At 48.2% G+C, this 19,720-nt stretch overlaps 3 protein-coding genes across 3 annotated transcripts; 1 reads left to right on the forward strand and 2 right to left on the reverse strand.

Moving 5' to 3' along the window:
• Positions 1–5: 5 nt before the first annotated feature.
• On the reverse strand, positions 6–6,133 carry LOC148386404 (uncharacterized). Its single transcript, XM_088399399.1, has 24 exons — positions 6,090–6,133; positions 5,876–5,929; positions 5,605–5,688; positions 5,499–5,522; positions 5,404–5,424; positions 5,298–5,324; positions 5,184–5,228; positions 4,919–5,095; positions 4,483–4,818; positions 4,352–4,390; positions 4,220–4,273; positions 3,886–4,140; positions 3,762–3,800; positions 3,457–3,690; positions 3,321–3,359; positions 2,919–3,242; positions 2,809–2,841; positions 2,405–2,734; positions 1,767–2,330; positions 1,589–1,681; positions 1,378–1,428; positions 1,071–1,094; positions 887–952; positions 6–803 (listed from the first exon to the last, which is right to left on the reverse strand). Exons 14-24 carry the CDS (start codon positions 3,506–3,508, stop codon positions 760–762), a joined length of 1,620 nt encoding a protein of 539 aa, XP_088255525.1. The 5' UTR covers positions 3,509–3,690; positions 3,762–3,800; positions 3,886–4,140; positions 4,220–4,273; positions 4,352–4,390; positions 4,483–4,818; positions 4,919–5,095; positions 5,184–5,228; positions 5,298–5,324; positions 5,404–5,424; positions 5,499–5,522; positions 5,605–5,688; positions 5,876–5,929; positions 6,090–6,133; the 3' UTR covers positions 6–759.
• A 462-nt stretch (positions 6,134–6,595) lies between these two features.
• On the reverse strand, positions 6,596–12,420 carry LOC148386405 (uncharacterized). The gene is made up of 24 exons (XM_088399469.1): positions 12,251–12,420; positions 11,193–11,348; positions 11,021–11,104; positions 10,911–10,931; positions 10,570–10,794; positions 10,397–10,480; positions 9,810–10,322; positions 9,645–9,692; positions 9,498–9,560; positions 9,390–9,419; positions 9,243–9,305; positions 9,127–9,171; positions 8,807–9,043; positions 8,682–8,717; positions 8,530–8,589; positions 8,296–8,487; positions 8,181–8,213; positions 7,821–8,111; positions 7,708–7,737; positions 7,472–7,609; positions 7,273–7,380; positions 7,165–7,197; positions 6,972–7,069; positions 6,596–6,919 (listed from the first exon to the last, which is right to left on the reverse strand). The coding sequence occupies exons 1-24, from the start codon at positions 12,348–12,350 to the stop codon at positions 6,596–6,598; spliced, it is 3,012 nt and encodes a 1,003-aa protein (XP_088255595.1). The 5' UTR covers positions 12,351–12,420.
• mrps17 (mitochondrial ribosomal protein S17) lies at positions 12,234–19,649 on the forward strand. Its single transcript, XM_088399413.1, has 6 exons — positions 12,234–12,323; positions 15,003–15,085; positions 16,842–16,932; positions 18,513–18,628; positions 18,814–18,956; positions 19,091–19,649. Exons 5-6 carry the CDS (start codon positions 18,834–18,836, stop codon positions 19,370–19,372), a joined length of 405 nt encoding a protein of 134 aa, XP_088255539.1. The 5' UTR covers positions 12,234–12,323; positions 15,003–15,085; positions 16,842–16,932; positions 18,513–18,628; positions 18,814–18,833; the 3' UTR covers positions 19,373–19,649.
• Positions 19,650–19,720: the final 71 nt, after the last annotated feature.

Genomic DNA, 19,720 nt, shown 5'->3' on the forward strand with positions numbered 1-19,720 from the left:
TGCAATAAGGTCATGAGTTGATATTTTATTTGAAAAGCGGCGTGTACAAAAAGTGCTCCATTTTGTTCGCACTGAAAATGTTTCAACAAAACCAAAGTGACTTTGGAATTCATTCATTGACATCTCCAAATGCAAAACCTTCACCAGCATTGTGGGAAGCAAATTTTCCAAAATGATATTTGAATGTAACACTTGGCTAAATTGCTAAGAAGCTAATTTTCTTCTGCTCTTTGTCACTATAACTTAGGACTAATACTCGCGCACTGGAAACACACACACACATGCGCACACTAACACACACACGTACACAGACTCTCTCATGATGTCTAAAGGAGGTTCCTCGGATGTTTCTGTGGCATATTATGACCTCACAGTTGGGGTTTATTTGTGAGGACCTCACATTTGATAAATAATAATCATCATAATCGGCTCACATTTTTGTGTGTGTTATTCCTCATCAGCAGTGTTAGAGGTGGGCTGGGTCTTTAGCACATGATGACCTCCTCCAAGGTGCGAGACCTTTCCTTGGCGGAGGTTCTCAGCAGCGTCCGAACTGAAAAAGGTTTTCTTGAGTGCATCTCAACGCTTTTGGCTTAAATGAATATTTTGGGTTTGTCTCGAGGGAATCCTGACGACGACGGCGAGCTGCTGACGTCAGCAGGATGTTGCCGAAGCTCCGACGGAAGGTAGGACGTGTTTGGTCTGGGGTCAAAGTAGCACCGCTGTTGGAGCAATGAGGTCACATCCTGGTTTGCGCTCTCACTTCCTCCTTCGGCCGCAGTATTTGCCCTGACAGCCTCCACCTTCAACAACAACAACACACATGGATACACATCCATATGTAGTTTAGCGTAATGCTAACGTGTGATACAAAAACACAATAGACCTCTGTAGGCTCCAGCTCCCAGAAGGTTCTGCATGGCGGCGTACTTGGCTGCCTTCTGGGCGCTCGCTGTAACACACATGAGAAGTCAACAATGTTATTGTCAAGGCTCTGTCGCAATGTTTTAAAATATTACAAGGGGTTTCCCCATTCTTTGTGATGCTGGAGTGAAATGTGCGTAGCTTACATTTTTGTGCAGCTCCCATATATCCTGCAAGACAGGAAGGATAAAAAGTCAAGCTGTTGCTTCCATTCATTCATTCAGTCATTCTTTCCTTTTCAAACCAGATTCAATTGATTCATTCCTGTGCTGTTTACAGTACGGCAAAAATCAAAACAGTACTATTTTGGATTAAATGGGATTTGTTTTTGACGATCAAGATAAAATGATTTTCCGAGAGGATAATTTGAAAGTGGCCTACACCTTTATGCGTCATTTGAAAACAAGTTCTAACAGACCCGAGACATGCTCAAACGAATCAAGGTTTGTTTACCGGGATAGCCTCCAGGACCTGTTCCACCAAAGCCGTTGATAGCACCCCCTGCTGAACAAACACACACACGTCCGACTGTTAATGTCAAATCTCTGTTGAAATTTGTTTTTTGAAATCATTACTGCTTTGAATTACTAATTAGGTCCATTCAAATTAAGATGGTAAGCTAGTCCCAAGGCGCATGACTTATATCAGCCTGGCAGTCACTGACCTTGACCTCCATAAGAGCCCGTCCCAGTTCCCCCAGGACCATATCCCCCTGGGCCATAGCTGCCAGGTCCATATCCATTGGAAATAGCACCTCCTGTTGGAAAGCATGCATGCAATTCTGTTAAAAATATTAAATGTTTGTTTTTATGACTGTGTGTCCACAATGTAATGTGCATTACCTGGTTTCTGCATTTTTCTTGTGCCAAATTGTTGGCCACCTGTTCCAAAACCACCTAATCCTGCACTGGCACCACCTGGGCCGAAGCCACCTCCTCCTGCGCTGGGAACACCAGGTCCATAACTACCTGTGCCTGCGCCTGCACCACCTGGACCGAAGCCGCCTGCTCCAGTAGCTCCTGGCCCATATCCACCAATTCCCATGCCAGCAGCACCTGGCGGGAAGCCTCCTGTGCCCTTGGTAGCACCACTTGGCACCAATCCACCTGTTCCAGTGCCTGCACCACCTGGTCTGAAGCCACCACCAGGTCCAAAGCCACCTGCTCCTGGGCCGGCATTGCCAGCCATAAAGCCTCCTGTGCTGGAACCACCTGGTCTGAAACCACCACCAGGTGCGAAGCCACCGGTTCCTGTGCCAGCGGCACTTGGTCCATAGCCACCTGTTCCTATGCCAGCACCATTGGGTCTGATGCCACCACCTGGTCCAAATCCACCTGTACCAGCACCGCCTGGTCCAAAGCCACCAGTGCCATAGCCAGCTCCTCCAAGTGATGATGAACCATATCCTGTCAGAAAGAGAGAAAAACTTTAGTATGCCTTCACTTGACATTTTTAATGTCTGAAAAAGATGTCATCATACCAGATTTAGGGGGCTTCCTCATATCCAGTCCTGCTCCACCTGTTCCATAGGTCCCAGCTCCTGTGGCACCACCACCTGGTCCATAGCCACCTGCTCCATTTCCAGCACTGCCCAATCTTGCTCCCCCAGCTCCTGTGGCACCACCACCTGGTCCATAGCCACCTGCTCCAGTTCCAGCACCGCCCAATCTTGCTCCCGCAGAGCCAGGCCCATAAGATCCAGGCCCCATACCACCTGTTCCGAAACTTCCTGGACCAGAACCGGCTCCAAGTGCTCCATTTCCATAGCCAGCAGGCCCAACTCTATTTCCACCAGCTCCTGCCCCATAGCCTACAAATAAACAATGTTTCTGTTAGTGTTCTTGATGTGAAGACCTGACTGGATCTTTGTCAATGTCAACATACTTTTTGATGGTTTTCCAGGACTATACCTTGAACCTGAATAAGAGGAAATACCATATCAATTAATTTTCAGGTGGTTGTAAAGAAGCATGCTTTCAGAAATTTCATCTTACCACCATATCCCCCCAGTCCACCAGCACCACCGGCACCATAACCTGGTCCTCCTCCCAAACCTCCAGGACCTGCTCCAGCAGCTCCTGCTCCAAGGTTTCCAGTTCCACCGATATTACTACCCACACCCCTGCCTCCTGTCTTGGCAGCATAGGCCCCAGGTCCACCACCATAAGTGCCGAGCCCAGCACCATAACCCCCGGGCCCTGTACCATAACCTCCAAGCCCGGTACCATAGTTTCCGAGACCGGTACCAGCACTTCCAGGACCACCATAGCCACCAGCTCCAAGGCCACCTTGGCCTCCTGCTCCGAATGTTCCATATCCTGAAATGAAGACAAAAATGGAATGAAGGATATATCTGTCGTCTTTAGATATCCACAAATGAAATGCAATTGGCGTACCTCCACCTGGCAAATTTCCAGCTCCACCAGCACCATAACCTATGATACATGATAGGTGAAATGTGGAGATTTCTTCACACATTTAATCGACAAAGAATTACTGTGTACTTTGCACATTTATTCAAGCGCAGCTCACTTTTTCCAGGTTTTGTGAGACCTGATCCAGGCACCATGCCACCTTGACTCATTCCGACACCTCCTGGACCTCCGCCAACAGCACCTGGCCCAGCTCCAAACCGTCCTTGTCCTCCTCCATTTACACCTGATCCTGTCCCAACTCCTCCTGGACCGACGCCACCACCTCCGGTACCACCATAGCCACCAGGCCCAACCCCCACTTGACTTCCAGTTCCAGTCGGGAAACGTAGACCTGTGAGGAAGGAACACATATTTACGTAATGTCTGTCATTTTATTCAGCAAGTCAAACATAAATGGCATACCTCCACCTGGTAAAACTCCAGCTCCACCGGCACCATAACCTACAATTGACGACGTGTGAAGTGAATGCATCTTTTAAAACTTTTACAACAACACATTTTATAAACAAGTTTATAAGCAGCTCACTTTTTCCAGGTTTTGTGAGACCTGTATCTACTCCACCAGGCCTAACTCCTGGAACAGGTCCATACGTGCCAGTCCTGCTCCCAACTCCACCTGCCCCCCCTCCAGTTCCACCAAGTCCAGTCCCAAATCCTCCGGGACCTCCTCCAGCTCCACCAGTCCCGGTCCCAGTTCCTCCTGGACCATAACCACCTCCAGGTCCACCATAGGCACCAGGCCCAACCCCACCCTGGCCTCCTGGTCTGAAATTTCCATATGCTGATCAGCACACAAAAACATTCATTACTGGATGAAGTTCTTTCACATGGAAAAACTCAAATCTAGGAAAGTACAGTACTTTTGCCTGGTTTTCCACCGAGTCCTACACCAGCTCCATTTGGGAAGCGTAGACCTGAGAGTGACAAAAAGGTCAGACTGCACTTTTAGACGTTTGCTACTTTCATCTGTGGATAAAATGTCATGGGTATACCTCCACCTGGTAAAGCTCCAGCTCCACCAGCACCATAACCTACGATGGAGGACGCATGGATTGTAGAAATATTTTTGCAATTCTGCCTAGACTTTTCACACAGTTCAAGGAGCAGTTTTTATTCAGCTCACTTTTTCCAGGCTTTGTAAGACCGGTTCCTACTCCGCCAGTGCCGGCCCCAACTCCTCCGAGTCCACCAAGACCGGTCCCAACTCCTCCTGGACCTCCTCCAACTACACCAGTTCCGATTCCAACCCCTCCTGGACCTCCTCCAAATACACCAGGTCCGCTCCCAGCTCCTCCTGGACCTCCTCCAAATACACCAGGTCCACTCCCAGCTCCTCCTGGACCACCTCCAAATACACCAGGTCCGCTCCCAGCTCCTCCTGGACCTCCTCCAACTCCCTGGGTGGCACCTCCTCCTCCACCAGGTAAAGCTCCAACTTTGGTCCCGTCTGGATTGTATGCTGTATAGAGGACCACATCCATGGATTTTGATTGTGTGTAAATGTTGTTTCTTTGTTGCTATAAAAATATCACATTGATGAGAAAAGGTATAGTAGGAACCTTTGGATGGTTTTTGTGTTGCCCCAACTGCTATTGATGTGCCTCCTGGTCCAAATCCAATTCCACTTCCTCCTACTGGTCCTGCACTGGTTCCTCCTGTCAAACGTCGACCATCTGTCCCTGTATCAGGACGGGCTTCTCCCTCTCCTTCGCCAGGGGTATCGCCTCTCGGGACTCCTTCGCGTAAAGGACCAGCAGAGCTTTATAAAATGCATGCAATTAAAAGGTCTAAGAATGGTCATGTTCAAATGTGTCAGTGAGTCACCTGGTGGTTTGAGAGGTTTGGCTCCAGGTAGGACCCCACTTGTGCCTGTAAATACGAGACTGGGCAGTTAGCTTGTCTTCTGTTAGACATACAGTGGAATCTCTAAAATCATACCGGTTGGTTGGACAGCTCCTCCCCCACCTACAGAAATACAAGATAAGGAATACAAACCATATTGTGAAGTTCCATGCAAGCTTTGCGTGATCCCATCAAAACCTACCGGGTGCCGCTCCTGTGGATCCTGTAGAACAACAAGCACACCTTAGACAATGTCCACAAAGGCAACCAAGCACAATCTCAAAGGTAAACACTGACCTGGAAGAGGAGTCCCACCAAGACCTGTTTCATAAAAACAACAACAGCAGTGTGACTAATCAACACAATCTCATTTGAAGAATTCTTTGAAATGCCTGATAATAACCTGGTCTTCCTCCAAGGATGGGAATGCCTGTTCCTCGTAGACCATCTCCATCCACCCCTGCACCAAATGGTCTGCCACCAACCCCTGTAGCAATAGCGGTGGATGTATGTGCACACTTTTATGAGTGCTTCATATGTAAAACAACAATGATTGACTAAAAGCAGTTTGAAACGATTTCCCTTATTCCCTCGTTTAGACATGAACACGGCCCCTTTGATTAGTGTTGTGGATCTTTCGAGCTTCCAATGCAAGAAGTTTCATTTCAACACACCTTCTCCTGCAGCAATGCCAGAACCTTCTATCACACTGCCCGGACCACCCTCACCTGGAATGGAATAGATTGTTAAAATTGAAATGATTGCTTGATAATCTGATGATGTCATTGATAGCTGAAAATCAGAAAATGATGCGTCGCAGAATTTTGATCTACTTTTTGGAAGTAGATTTAAGCTATGTAAGATCATTTTATTTTTTTGCACACGGACCTCCATCAAATTCTCTTCCGTCTCTTCCCACGTCAGTGCGAGTCCCACCTAGATCAGTAACAAACAACATGTTAGAGTTCTACAAAGAAATCACAAAAGATTGTGTCGTGTACGTGCCTTCTGGAAGTGGAGCCAGTGTCCCTTGTGCAGTTCCTCGCCCTGACCCAGCACACACTTGGATTACTGACTAACCTCATTGAAATAATATTTTTTACACAGACAGAACCTTACCACCGGGTCCAGTTGTTACACGAGTAGCACCACCAGTACTGGTTCCGTTCATGTACACTCTAGTGCCATTGACTGGAGCGCCGGTGCCACTTCCTGGACCTGGTTGCACTCCACCTGGTAGACCTACAAAATGACATCATGATTTCAATTCATTTACCAGCCAATGTCTTCTTTTCAATGATTATGGACTTCAAACTTGTCCAATTTCCTACCATATTTGTCTGCTTTGGATCCAGCTGTTCCGAAACCTGACAAGACAAATCAACAACATTGTGTCACCCCACCACCGAGTCCACCTTGTCCGACTCCGAGTACCCCACCACCGAGTCCACCTTGTCCGGCTCCGCCTCCGAGTCCTCCACCACCGAGTCCACCTTGTCCGGCTCCGCCTCCGAGTACCCCACCACCGAGTCCACCTTGTCCGGCTCCTCCTCTGAGTACCCCACCGCCGAGTCCACCTTGTCCGGCTCCGCCTCCGAGTACCCCACCACCGAGTCCACCTTGGCCGGCTCCGCCTCCGATTGTCCCACCGCCGAGTCCACCTTGGCCGGCTCCGCCTCCGATTGCCCCACCGCCGAGTCCACCTTGTCCGGCTCCACCTCCGATTGCCCCACCGCCGAGTCCACCTTGTCCGGCTCCACCTCCGATTGCCCCACCGCCGAGTCCACCTTGTCCGGCTCCGCCTCCGATTCCCCCACCAGTGAGTCCACCTTGTCCGCCACCTTGTCCGCCACCGAGTCCACCTTGACCTACACCCAGCACACAGATCATTTATAGGAACTGGAGCAAATACAAAATCATCTATTAGAATGTTAATTTGAATGAAGCAATCGAATATTTGTACCATATTTGGCAGCTTTTGAGCCAGCGCCATATCCTGTAAATGACATTTTGTTTAGTTCAGTCATAGTTAGAATTTTGATTTTGATGGTTTCCAGAAAGTAATTTGAACCTGGTCCATATCCAGTTCCTGTCCCTGCACCGTAGCCTCCACCTGGCCCAAAACCTGTTCCAGGGGCGACTCCAGTGTTGTAACCACCTTGTCCATACCCGGTTCCACCTGTCCCCAATTGACACTCATTATTCAGGACAGACAACAGCACGACAGATTGAATATAAATAGTTGGACAAGGTTTTACAACTCCTTATACCTCCGGCACCACCCTGTCCAAAACCAGCAGGTCCTCCACTGGTTCCAACACCAGAACCAGGCAGTCCACCTGCCCCTTGTCTTGCACCCGCTCCACCACCTTGTCCAGAACTTGGTCCACTTCCAACACCAAGTCCTCCTACACCCATGGCACCACCAGGAAAACACACAAGAGAGGACAAGTTTACTTACAGACCTCAAATTGTAATCAAGTATTGGTAATTGTGTTCCTCTTACCATATTTGTTGGCTTTGGCACCCGCATAACCTGAAAAATTAAGACCCATTAACAACTAAGAAGAACACATTCGTCATTGGTCCATAATTAGTTAATCATAATTATTTTCTTACCTCCTGGTCCATATCCAGTACCTCCAGGCCCAACTCCTGCCCCTGGTCCGTAGCCAGTACTCACACCACCTCTTCCAGGTACAAAACCTGTACCAGCTCCCCCAGGTCCAGTAAATCCCCCTGCGCCACCAGATGCTGCTGGGCCAAACCCTGCTGCAGTACCACTAGGTCCAAACCCTGTACCAACACCACCAGGCCTGACTCCTCCTGGTCCGTAGCCTGTGCCAGCACCAGCAGGTCCAACACCCCCAGTACCTATTCCTTGACTCCCCAGTGTTCCACTCATCATACCTATCGGGGGATGTTTTGTTATTGTTATAAATACACCCAAACAATAAATGTGCACCTAACATATCTTACCATATTTACGGGCTTTGGCATCGGCATTGTATCCTGAAATATGAAGACAATGTAATTGGAACAAATGTCAGACGGGTGCTTGAGTTATTCCAACAGAAAATTGAGTCATAATTACCCCCAGATCCTGTTCCTGTTCCTCCTAGTACTGGTGCAGCTCTTCCTGGTCCTGTACCGGTACTACCTGGCCCATAACCTCCTCCAACAGGTCCACTGCCAACACCACCGAACCCAGTTCCAGCAGCACCGGGGCCATATCCAGTACCACCTGTCCCAGTGCCCGCACCACCTGGACCATATCCAGCACCACCTGTCCCAGTGCCCGCGCCACCTGGACCATATCCAGCACTACCCCTTCCTCCTGGTCCACCAAGGCCTCCGGTTGCACCAGTGCTGACACCACCAGACTGCCCTGGACAAAGTTTTTGGCGACGTGTCCTCAGACTTGAATTGTTAAAGATTGTTAAATTTATAAGATGGCAACTTTTGGTGAATATGTCTCACCATATTTCAGCGCTTTGGCTGAACCAGGACCATAACCTAGGGCACAAAGCGTTCATAGATTTACGAACTTATCTATTTATTAATGTATGCTTTCCTTTGTAAAGCAACACTGAGAAATTTGGTACCTGTTCCAGCTCTGCCACCATATCCAGGAACAGCTCCAGCTCCACCTGTTGTTCCAGTTCCACCCCCATATCCAGGAACAGCCCCAGGTCCGCCACCCATTCCAACTCCTCCTCCATATCCAGGAACAGCTCCAGGTCCACCTATTGCTCCAGCTCCACCTCCAAAACCAGGGAGACCAACCCCTCCTGCAGGTATTCCAGCACCACCTTGACCAAGGGCACCTGCTCCAACTCCACCTGGTGGACACAATGAGGTTAGCTCAAGCATTTATTATTTTGGATGTTGTCAAAGGTATAAAACTGAAAGAAAGTGCCTTTACCATACTTGGCTGCTGCTTTGGCTGGACTTTTTGACTTGCCTACTCCTGTTGAAGTGAAAATCCATTTTGGGTCTTTCTTTATTCACCAATTGGGTTTTAATTAAGACTTCAGTTACCTGACTTGGGTGATACGAGAGGGTACCCACGAAAAACACCTGGCAGCTGCTGTCCTCGACCATCTTAAAAAGAAATCCATTATTGACTTTCCGTGTGGGTATTGTCATGATAAGATATTTGCCGTTTGATTATATGCTCTCACTTACTGTCTGCACCTTGGCCGAGTACCCCGCCACCTGCAAGATAGAAGACAACACTTGAATTTGTAAGGTATGCTCCACAGAGCAATGGCAGGTTTCAAATGGAGTTCACACCTGTCTGCGGACCAAGTCCATTTCCTGTTGCCACTCCAGGGACAACACCTCGGCTTAAAAAATCTAGTCAAGAGAAATAAAGAAAAATGTTTTGTTTGTTTGGGTTTCAATAATTTGGTGGATTTAAATCTGTGTCTTTAAATATACCTTGACTTGGTACAAATCCACCTTGGTATAGTCCAGGAACCCCTACACCTGTATGAGAGCAGAGGCCAATTTTAGCAATCAAGGGCCCCAAACTGTCCTGTATATAAAGTGACCTGGTGTCATATATATATATAAAATAACGAGTTGTCTTCTATAGGAATTTACCTGGAAGTTGTTTTGATGCTTTGCTCCCACTCTTCCCACTTGAGCCAACTCCTGCACCTCCTGGCACAAGCCCTGCTCCCCCTGGTACAAATCCTGCGCCGCCTGGCCCGAACCCTGCACCCCCAGGCCCAAAACCTGCAGTGCCAGGTCCAACCCCTGCACCTCCTGGCCCATACCCTGCACTTCCAGGTCCAAAACCTGCAGTGCCAGGTCCAACCCCTGCACCTCCTGGCCCATACCCTGCACCCCCAGGCCCAAAACCTGCAGTGCCAGGCCCGGCCCCTGCACCCCCAGGCCCTACGCCGGCACCTCCAGGCCCAAATCCTGCACCACCAGGCCCTACGCCGGCACCTCCAGGCCCAAATCCTGCACCACCAGGCCCTACGCCAGCACCTCCAGGCCCAAATCCTACACCACCAGGCCCAACTCCTGCACCTCCAGGCCCAAATCCAGTACCCCCGGGTGCAACCCCTGCACCACCAGGTCCGAATCCTGTTCCCCCTGGGGTGTAACCTGTTACCACAATCAGAATTATATTCCTCTTTTTGAAGCAGTAAATAAATAAACATACATTACTGATCAGGTACCTGATTTAGGAGGTTTGGGTCCAGTTCCACCAAGTCCTGGGTACTGGACACTGCCACCTTGGCCGTAACTTCCACCAAAGCCACCTGAATCAAAAACAGACTTGGTTTATTTTCCATTCATCGTGATGATATTGCTCGATTCTGATGACAGGATGATGTAAATTTGAACGAACCTCCAGGTACAAGGCCTCCTCCGGTCCCTTGACTGGCACCTTGTGATCCAACCACACCCCCTTGACTTCCTGGACCCAAACCAGCAGCAGAGGCTCCCCCGGGCCCAGTTCCATAACTTCCAAGACCGCCTAATCCAAGTCCACCTGCACCCAAACCTCTACCCCCGGTTGCCTGTCCTGGTCCAAAGCCTCCATTGACTCCTCCTTGGCCAGCATAACCGCCACCTTGAGTCATGTTTAGAATAATTTACCAGGATCATTTTATACAGTATGTATGAAAGAAAAACATCTAAGTACATAAATAGAGACAACTGCGCACAAGCAGGAGAAGAAAGCCTTACCTGTTTTTGGAGGCTTTACACCTGCAAGAAGTTTGAACTATTAAGTAAGTCTTCTTAGACAATTGCATCACATGAAATAAGAATCATCATTTGAGTTGAATTTGTCATACCAGCTCCATAACCTCCCACTCCACCGCTACCTGGACCGTAAGTGCCAGGCTGGAATCCTCCTGGACCTTGACCAACAAAGCCACCTGAGCAATACAATTTTAAAAGACAGAATGCATATAAATGCTAAAGACTGACTCCTGGTTTTATTTCAATAAAACTAAATGCACCAACCTCCTGCTCCTCCTTGACCAAAGCCTCCACCAGCAGGACCGAATCCTGTGCCTGCCCCACCTTGTCTGAATCCAGTTCCTGCTCCAGCTGAACCGTACCCAGTTCCAGCACCGGTGCCAGTTCCAGCTGCTCCTCCAACACCAGCGGGTATCACACCTGTACACAGGTTGATGTCAAATCAAATGAATTTTCTGCTACTGGCATCATAACTGGATCAAGAACTATTTTTAATGGAAACAATTTTGTTTCTTCTAAACGTGAATATTAATATCGTGCGAGTCATTACTCTTTAATGACTTTGAATTTTATTGGGAAATACAAATTCGTAAGCACCAAAAATCACCCAGGTTGCGTTTGGGTGTGTGTGTGTGTGTGTGTGTGTACATGAAATAAGCCAGAGTGGTCTGAGTGGAGAAAGCCCCTCATCCAGAACACATGTTTTTACTTCTGCCGTTAATTGAGAGGCTTGTGTTGTGTTGGATGTAACCCGAGTTCCATAAATAGAAAGTTAGCTATAAAAGGAAAGCACAATTGTACACCCCCCCCCCCCCAAAAAAAAAAAAAACAGTCTACAGGGATTCCTAAAGAATGTGAATGACTCGTCTGATTGTAACGTCATGTAGCATTTCAATGCGTACCCCCTGGCCCCAGGCTCCCCTTCGCTAAAGCCCACCAGGGTTCTGCCAGACCCCCAAAACTCAGAATTATATGAATTTTTCTGGATAACTGGACCGATGGGAACATAATTCATGCATTCAGAGCCATGGACTGAACGGGACAAACACAAAATGAAAAGACTCGGAAGGAGCTGCTGTCGACCACAACTCGCACCCAGACACTCACGCTCAGGGATGACCAATCGATTTTTTTTTTATTGGTCAACCAATTGTATAATAGTTAACATATTTTTAATTTCCATCAATTAATTGAAAAAGAGGACCGTCCACATTCAGAATGATGAATTTGATAATGGATGATATCTATTCATTAATGAACTGTCGCACCTTTAAGAATTCTAAAGCATGCATGTGATCTTTGCAGAGGAAAAAGCGACTCACCTCCTTGCAGCGAAGGTCTGCACAACGCCAGGACCACCAGCAACATCAGCACCGGTGGGCTGGCGTCTCTCAGGTACCAGCGCCTCATCCCTCCTGCCATCCTGCTCCCAAATGTCGTGGCCCGCTCCAAGCCGGCCGCTTTTATCCCTCCTGGCTTCCAGGAGGGGGTGCCTGGCGGGGAGGGGGGTCCGAAGCGGCTGGACTGACGGGACTCTTTAATTGCAGCGCAGACGCTCACACTCAGATAGACAAACCGAGAAAACACATTGAATCATTTTGTTCAAACAAACACACCCGTACAGTACACTTTTATTTGCCTCCACACTGCCAAACACTTTAAGAACATGGAGGGGGGGCGGGATGTTCTTGTGGGGGGTGTCTGAGGGAAAGGGAGACTCTAACACTTTAAGACCAGTGGACCACAACCAGCATTGATACAGTTGCTGGATGGATGGATGGATGATGATGAAAACCATGATTTTTCTGGAAAAGCAAGCACAGTCGCGTATCGATTAGCAGATTTTCGAGATCAGTTCTGATTGCCCGGATGAGGCGGCTGGGGCATCTGGGTAGAACGCCTCGGGGATTCTCTTCTTAGGTTGGGATCAAATGCAGGGTTGGGCACATGAACAAAGGTCACATGACCTGACTTGTCTGCTTTGAAGGATTTAAGTGAAGTGCGGAGCTTCAGCATTATGACCACAGGTGTGTGCACATGCGTGTGCACGCTTGCTACCTGAGCCGCCATACTTGGTGTGCGTTGATTTTCTGCGTCTGCTCTGTTGCGTTGATGTCAACGCATAGCTATGTGCTGAAACACGATCCAATTTCAGGAGAAAAAAGAAACAATAGAAAAAAAACGGCCGCTCGCTTACAGCCGTGGTTACTTTGTTCAACTGCGTGAGATGAAACATGACAAGCCGGCAACGTGGCCAGCACCTTCTCTGATGATGTCACCAAAGAAAAAAAGCCTATCATGCATCCGCTGGACGGGAACTGTCGGCTCAAGTGGCTTCAGTCAGCTTGTATCTCAAGCTCACGCTCGCAAGTCAAAGCGACAAGTGGGCACACAGCTCGTATATGGAAAAATATTTAAGATGACTCACTCGCATCTCAAAGCGCCACCGCCCGTAAAAGGGGAAAAGAATGGCCTCGTTCAATACTTAACAGTCAAAGCATTCACATGCACTTTGCTGCACTTTCTCCATTGTGTGTGTGTGTGTAGCAATGGAAAGCTGTGCTCACATCCTTGAGTGTGTGACATCATGGCAGTCACACCTGCAGCAGTCAACGGCGTCAACATGTCAGCAGCATGTGTACGTGTGGCGTTGAGGCGCGTGCGTGTTGACATACTGCATGTGCGGGGCGAGCCGGCGTCCTCACAGAACGATGCGGTGGTATCTCCAAGCCCTCGGAGGTGGCCACGTTTGTTATGAGCGAGCGTGACACAGCGTCCATTCATGGCGCCGGATTGTGTCGTAAAGGCTGGCAAATAAGTTGTGGTGCCGGCCGGCTCCAAGGAAGTGACCTCCTTCCACTTGTTTGCTCGCCATCCTGCTTTGCTTTTTGTCGCCCTGCATAAACAGCTTCGCACACAAGCCACCTTCTTGTGTCCTTCTGCTAGACGTGCGCCGCTCGTACGACGTGACCCCCTCCAGACAGGATTTCTTCTGCGGTGGGAATCCCTCCCTGTCAGTCGGCCATTGTGTAGCAGTCTTCGAACGTGCAAGAATGGATTTTTTTTTTTCGTCAAAGAGAAACAATGCCAAGGTCTTTTGGCCTTTCGGGCTCCTCCTGTGGAAAAGCCTCTGATTGATTGACAGCTCATTTGACTGATTGATTGATTGATTGGAGAACTGTCCCAATACTTTAGTGGCTGTATTGTTGACACCATGATGGATGATGTCTGCGTTCAATGTTTATGTATGGCGTAGTTCGAGATTGCCTGTTGTTCCAACCCTCTCGGGAGGTGATGGGGGGTGTAGCGCGTGGTGGGGGTCCTTATGAGTCATGGGAAAGATCTGCAAGCCACGCCGACCTCGCTCTCATCAAAAATTTCACTGAGAATCAGTCAAGGCCAACGTTTACATGCTATATGCTAGGCTAGCGCGATGTGGCACCGAGTCAAGACACGTTGGCGCCCTTTTGCCGCAGTCTGCCCTTCATCAACCTTATCGCGCTGCTGTTTTTCTGGACGTCTGCGTGCTTTGTGCACTTGTACCCTCAGGCTTGCCCAGTGGGGGGCCGCCCCGTCGCTGGCTCAAGGCTGCGTCCTAATGTAGACGTTAGCTAACGTCTGCTGGTTTTTTGGAGTGCTCGCGCATTCCTCAGTGCGACAAAATGACAACTTGTGGGGGATTCTCAGCGTACAGTATGTCTGGAAACAATTTGACTTGTGTCGTTGTGACAAACATGGCGTGTCATCAATTAGCATGATACGTCATTGCATATTGTCATGAGCCCTTAAGACTCATCATGTTGTCTTTTGTTGTCGCCTGTCCTCAAGAATGTCCATAAGGGCTGTCACATGGGCTTCATCACATAATTGTCTTGTGGCCTGTTTTCACATGTTGTGGCTTGTTGTCATGCGCCATGTTTGTTTTATTGATTTGTCTTGATGCCTGTGTCATGTTTTTGCAGGCTAGCAGGTTCACCCCACGGTGTTTTGCTCATGTGTGCCATGACAAGGCGGCGCATGCACACGGTGACTCAGCTTTGAGATGTTTACGAGTCTGTCCGTTCATTTGCGCAGGTGCTGAAAGTGTCAATCAAGTCCACCCGGGTCCGGCGGCGACCCGGCGGCAGGGGGTTCACGCAACAGGAAACGGAGCTCAGGTGGGTGGTTCCTTTTTTTACAAGCAGACTGAGATTGGATAGGACGTCATTACGCATGTTGGAAAGTCTCATGATTCATGATGAGCTTTATTTGAGCAACAACATCCATCACGCTGTGGCAGCTTAGCAACATGCTAACAACAACAATAATAGGACCTCCAAAGTCCAACAACATTTCCTGCAACAACACCACACAAGGACAGCTCAGTTCACAAATTTCGGCGGCAACTTTTGAATAATCGCTTATCTTACTCTGCGACGGCTCTCGTGAAGGAAGACTCAATAATGACACTTGCAACGGATCGCTCGTTAATTTGCCTTTCCCTGCTAGTCTAGAAATTCCTCAAAGATGGCGGCCTGTCTGCACAACACCGGTCGGCGAGTGGTCGTTTTGCTTTGCCGCCGTTTGTCTTGGCGCCGAGCAGCGTCGGGGCTGCCAGCGGGTCGTGAGAAGCGCCGGACAACACAAGCCAGCGTGTCGCTGCGCCGATGTGTCACATTTGCTGCCCCAATGGAGCAAACATGTTTTTGTTTATCTGACAGCGAAGCTTGCAAGTGTTATCGTTGGCGTTGGATAATCTTTGCAAAAGTTTCTCTCACGCTTATCAAGGCTCGCAAAGTCCCACGTTGCCATGGATGGGCGACGCCATCCCATACAGTGACTCCGCTATAATTTGCTGACAGATTCGTTTTATTGCAACATTCTGTTTACTGTCACGTGACTCTCTTTCACCTGACACCATTCGGCCAATCAAACACACCCGAGTCATCAATTCATTGAAAACAGATTGACAAGATGAATAGGTTCATAAAATCGTTAGCCGCAGCCTTAATAGCGACATGACCAGCTAGCGAGCTAGCTAGCTTACTCGCGTATGTGTGTCAAACGATACATTGCAGCTGCTTTCTTTCTGTTATTGGTGGCCCCTGAAAGCCTTTAATGAAATCAAAGTTGTTGTTTTGTTTTTTTTTTCCAAACAAGTGGCGCTTTATGTTGAAGACCTACTTGAGGTGTGTGTGGAGGAGTGTGTGTGTATGTGCATGAACAACACTGCTGGCCGCCGCACACAATGACGACACTCTGTAAACACGTTAACGTGAAGTGTGAGCCGTCCCGACTGGGGGGAGTGGGGGGGGTCTTTTTTGGCAGAGTGTTGGTGGTGGTGGTGGGGCTTTGGGGGGGTACGCGTGGTGGGGGTCAGCTTGTCTGCACAATATTTAGTTTTGTGCGGCAACCGCCAGTGAAAAGGTGAAGCATGGCCGGCGGCCGACTTCCTTCAGCTTGTAAAGTCTCGGCCTGACGTCAACATGTTTGTGTGCACTTTGCTACATGTCGATTATATGATTAGCTTGGAAAGTCACGATGATCCTGTGGAGTGTAACGAAAAGTTTGAAAGCAACAATTATTGTCACTTTGTTTGTTGCTGCTCAAGACAAAAGAAAAGCAAAGTGAGTAAATGTAAAGCACTGGAGGGGGGGGGGGTGCAAGAGATGATGTCACAGCCCAGGGAATATCTCCCAATCCCTCCAGACTTGATGTTTGCTTCTAGCAAACTGCTAACACATTGTTACCTTTGACCTTTGAGGGCCTCCAACACGGGTTGGTGCTGATCCACTCGCACGCGCCACAGCACATCAAACACCAAGTTGGAGGGTGGAGGGCTAGAGCGGTCTTGTCCAAACCACCAATCAGTCAGATTTTGACCTTTGTATGAACTTCCACATTTAAATGGTCACTTTCAATGCTTTTGTCCAGGTCGTCTTCACTTCTCACTTGTGAGGCTCACCGGAGTTGGATGAAGCCAAGCTTGTGACATCACCCGAGGCGTCTACGTAAGTAGACAAAGGTGATTTTCACAAGCTTCTGGGACACATTTCTTCATGTGTGTGTTTTGTAAGTTGTCATGTCAAGTCGCTTGTTGAGCAGGAAGGCGGATACTTAAGCATGTTTGACCAGCTGAACATTTCATCGTCGGCGTTTTGGTTTCAGCAAAACTTGAAATGATTGATGAGGTTGAACGCTTGCTGATGATGTCACACTATGACATCAGTACACACACAACTGCAAAGACTTGGACAAGTGTTTGTGTGGAGACAAAGCTCCAGTTTCACGAGTTGAACGTGACTGTAACTTCTTTTCGGACGCCAACGCTGGCAACACCCTTAGCTAAGCCGAATTTACGTCAGCGCTCTGCTTACCTTTTAAATTTGACATAATCGTGACATCTGCTCCCATTATCATGAGCACAACTTCAACATTGAGGTATTAAAAATCCTACTCCTGCACAGAGGCAACAGGTTGACTCGCCACTCCACACAAGGAGGTTGGAACCAAACATGCTAACCGCTAGCTCTCGTATGAAGCAATCTACTTCATTCAATTAGAGTCTCAGGAAGGTCTCACGTGTCTTCCGACTTTGTTCTTGAGCTCTCGACTGATGTTTGATTGACTTCATGTGTTGCCTGTCGTTCTGTGCTTAGCCCCGCCCACACCCTACACACAAAGCAGAATGGAGACATTAATAAGAACCATATTTGGTAACCTGCAAGTCAAATCTCCCTGTTAGGCGGTACAATCACGTGACTTCCATCCGTCAATCAGTGCAAAGTACAACAATGCTTTTGTTTGACAAGAAGGCTTCAAAAGACCAGCGTAGCGTAGTGATTAAAAATGAAATGCGACTCTGAAACGTAAAACTCGTTCACTATATAATCAGCATTTTTTTCTATGGTTATCATCGCTTTTGGATCTCTTGAAAAAGCATTCCCATCTGGAAATGTAACGACAAAGAAGAAGAACAAAAAGTTGTTATTGTAGCAAACGTGTGATAAGGAGCTTAGCGTGTTGTCATTGAAAACATAACATACATGTGGAACGTCACATGTTCTGCAAATATTTGCACTGTGTGTCAGCCAGGAGATTATGTGCGGATAAATATTGTAATATTTGATACAAGGCGGCAGGGTGATAATCGCAATCATAATAGTAATGAGTTGGTGCATGTGCGCATGATGACGTGATTGCATGAATGAAGTCATTGGAGAAAAAGAAGAAAGAAGGCAAGAAGTTGGCTTGGCTTTCGCTGCCCTAAATGGCCGACACGCCGCTCACAGGAAGCTCCTCTCCGGGTTTCTTGTCTGCCAGACTCACTGCCAGACTCATATTTACCTTTTGATCTGCTCTTTAAAAATCAAAAATTACAGATATATTACATCATACATGATACTAAATATGAATTTAAAAAAATGTGTTTCAAAATTGGCTCTCCTCCTCTATTGACGCACACACAAACATGTTTTCATGTAGTCTGTAGATCGGTGCTGAGAACTTAATTAAGATGGTTGTTTTTGTTTTGGTGTTTGTGACGTTTAGATAAAAACGCGGAATTTTTTAAATTGCTGGTTTGTCCCTGTTCCGTTGCCGTAGGAATTACATGACGTCATCAAACTGGGACACGCATTGCATCGTGAACTGTGAAGAGCAGAGGCATGTCCAGATGTCTCGGCTGACCTTGTAGTTCCTAAAATTGGTTCTCTCAAAACGTAAGTTTGGCCCTCACGTACTACGACTACGTTTCCAAAAATTTGTCTGGTTGCCAAGGCTACCGTGAACACCACAGCAATCTGAACGCCCCGGAGAGTTGATTAGCATTAGCACGCAGTGCGTCCAGAAACTGTTGACTTTTGTCTGACTTCCGGCTGACATTGGTTTCGTTTCATTTGAGCAGAAAGAAATAGACGAAGAAGTATGTCGGTCAAGCAGGCGTCTGTGCACGCCAAGTGGATCATCGGCCGAGTCATCGGAACCAAAATGACCAAAACCGCAAAAGTACGCGTCACTCGGCTCGTGCTCGACCCTTACCTGCTCAAGGTATGCAATAACGCCATGGCCAAATAATAATAATAGGAATAATGACATGTGGCTGCTCGTATGTGCAGTGATGTCATGTTAACATTGGTGATGGTGTTAGCGTTTCAACAGTTCATCTTGGTGTTGATGTTCAGTACTCCAACAGGAGGAAGACCTACTTTGCCCACGACGCACAGCAGCAGTGCACAGTGGGCGACGTGGTGCTGCTCAAGGCTCTGGCCGAGCCGCGCTCCAAACACGTCAAGCACGAGCTGGCCGAGGTGGTCCACAAGGTGGGCCGTGCCGTGGACCCGCTGACGGGCAAGCGGGTGGCCGGCGCCCAGTTCCTGGAGCCGCTGGATGACCTACACGTCGACGGCGAGACTTTGGCCCGCAAAGTGCAAAGCTTGAACATCTCAGCGGACACGTCACATTAATGCTTGGATGGTTTGACCATTGTATGAGGATTTTGTGGAGAGCTCCGAACACAATTCTGGAGTGTCAGAGGGAGCTGGAATACTCAGAGACAAGCAACTCCAGCACTGGGAGAACATGCCACTGGATTTGAATACAGAACTGCACAACTGTGAGGCAGTGCTAATTGGTCGGACCTCAAACGGGGTATTTAGGAAGTACTATTTACATGACAAAACTGCTAATCAAGTCCTATGGAGATCATTCAATAATACATTACAATAAAAAGCTCACCTGTCACATTGTTTTTACTAGACGCACTGCAGATTTATGATTTATGCAACTAATGAATGATAATGCATTCACAGGTC

This window comes from Syngnathus floridae, chromosome 15, assembly GCF_059516105.1.
Source record: "Syngnathus floridae isolate MCC-2025c chromosome 15, RoL_Sflo_1.0, whole genome shotgun sequence".
NCBI lineage: Eukaryota > Metazoa > Chordata > Actinopteri > Syngnathiformes > Syngnathidae > Syngnathus > Syngnathus floridae.

Bases quoted from the DNA above. Each gene is read 5' to 3' on its own strand.
- mrps17 (XM_088399413.1), top strand. From the start codon at position 18,834: ATGTCGGTCAAGCAGGCGTCTGTGCACGCCAAGTGGATCATCGGCCGA. The intron at 18,957-19,090 runs GTATGCAATAAC...GTTGATGTTCAG, and splicing joins TCGACCCTTACCTGCTCAAG to TACTCCAACAGGAGGAAGAC.
- LOC148386404 (XM_088399399.1), bottom strand. From the start codon at position 3,508: ATGAGTCAAGGTGGCATGGTGCCTGGATCAGGTCTCACAAAACCTGGA. The intron at 3,360-3,456 runs GTGAGCTGCGCT...CATGTATCATAG, and splicing joins TCTCACAAAACCTGGAAAAA to GTTATGGTGCTGGTGGAGCT. The intron at 2,735-2,808 runs GTATGTTGACAT...GTTTATTTGTAG, and splicing joins TCCTGGAAAACCATCAAAAA to GCTATGGGGCAGGAGCTGGT.
- LOC148386405 (XM_088399469.1), bottom strand. From the start codon at position 12,350: ATGGCAGGAGGGATGAGGCGCTGGTACCTGAGAGACGCCAGCCCACCG. The intron at 9,044-9,126 runs GTAAAGGCACTT...TGTGTCCACCAG, and splicing joins CAAAGCAGCAGCCAAGTATG to GTGGAGTTGGAGCAGGTGCC. The intron at 8,488-8,529 runs GTAGTGCTGGAT...GCACTGGGACAG, and splicing joins TGGTGGACCAGGAGGAAGGG to GTGGTGCTGGATATGGTCCA.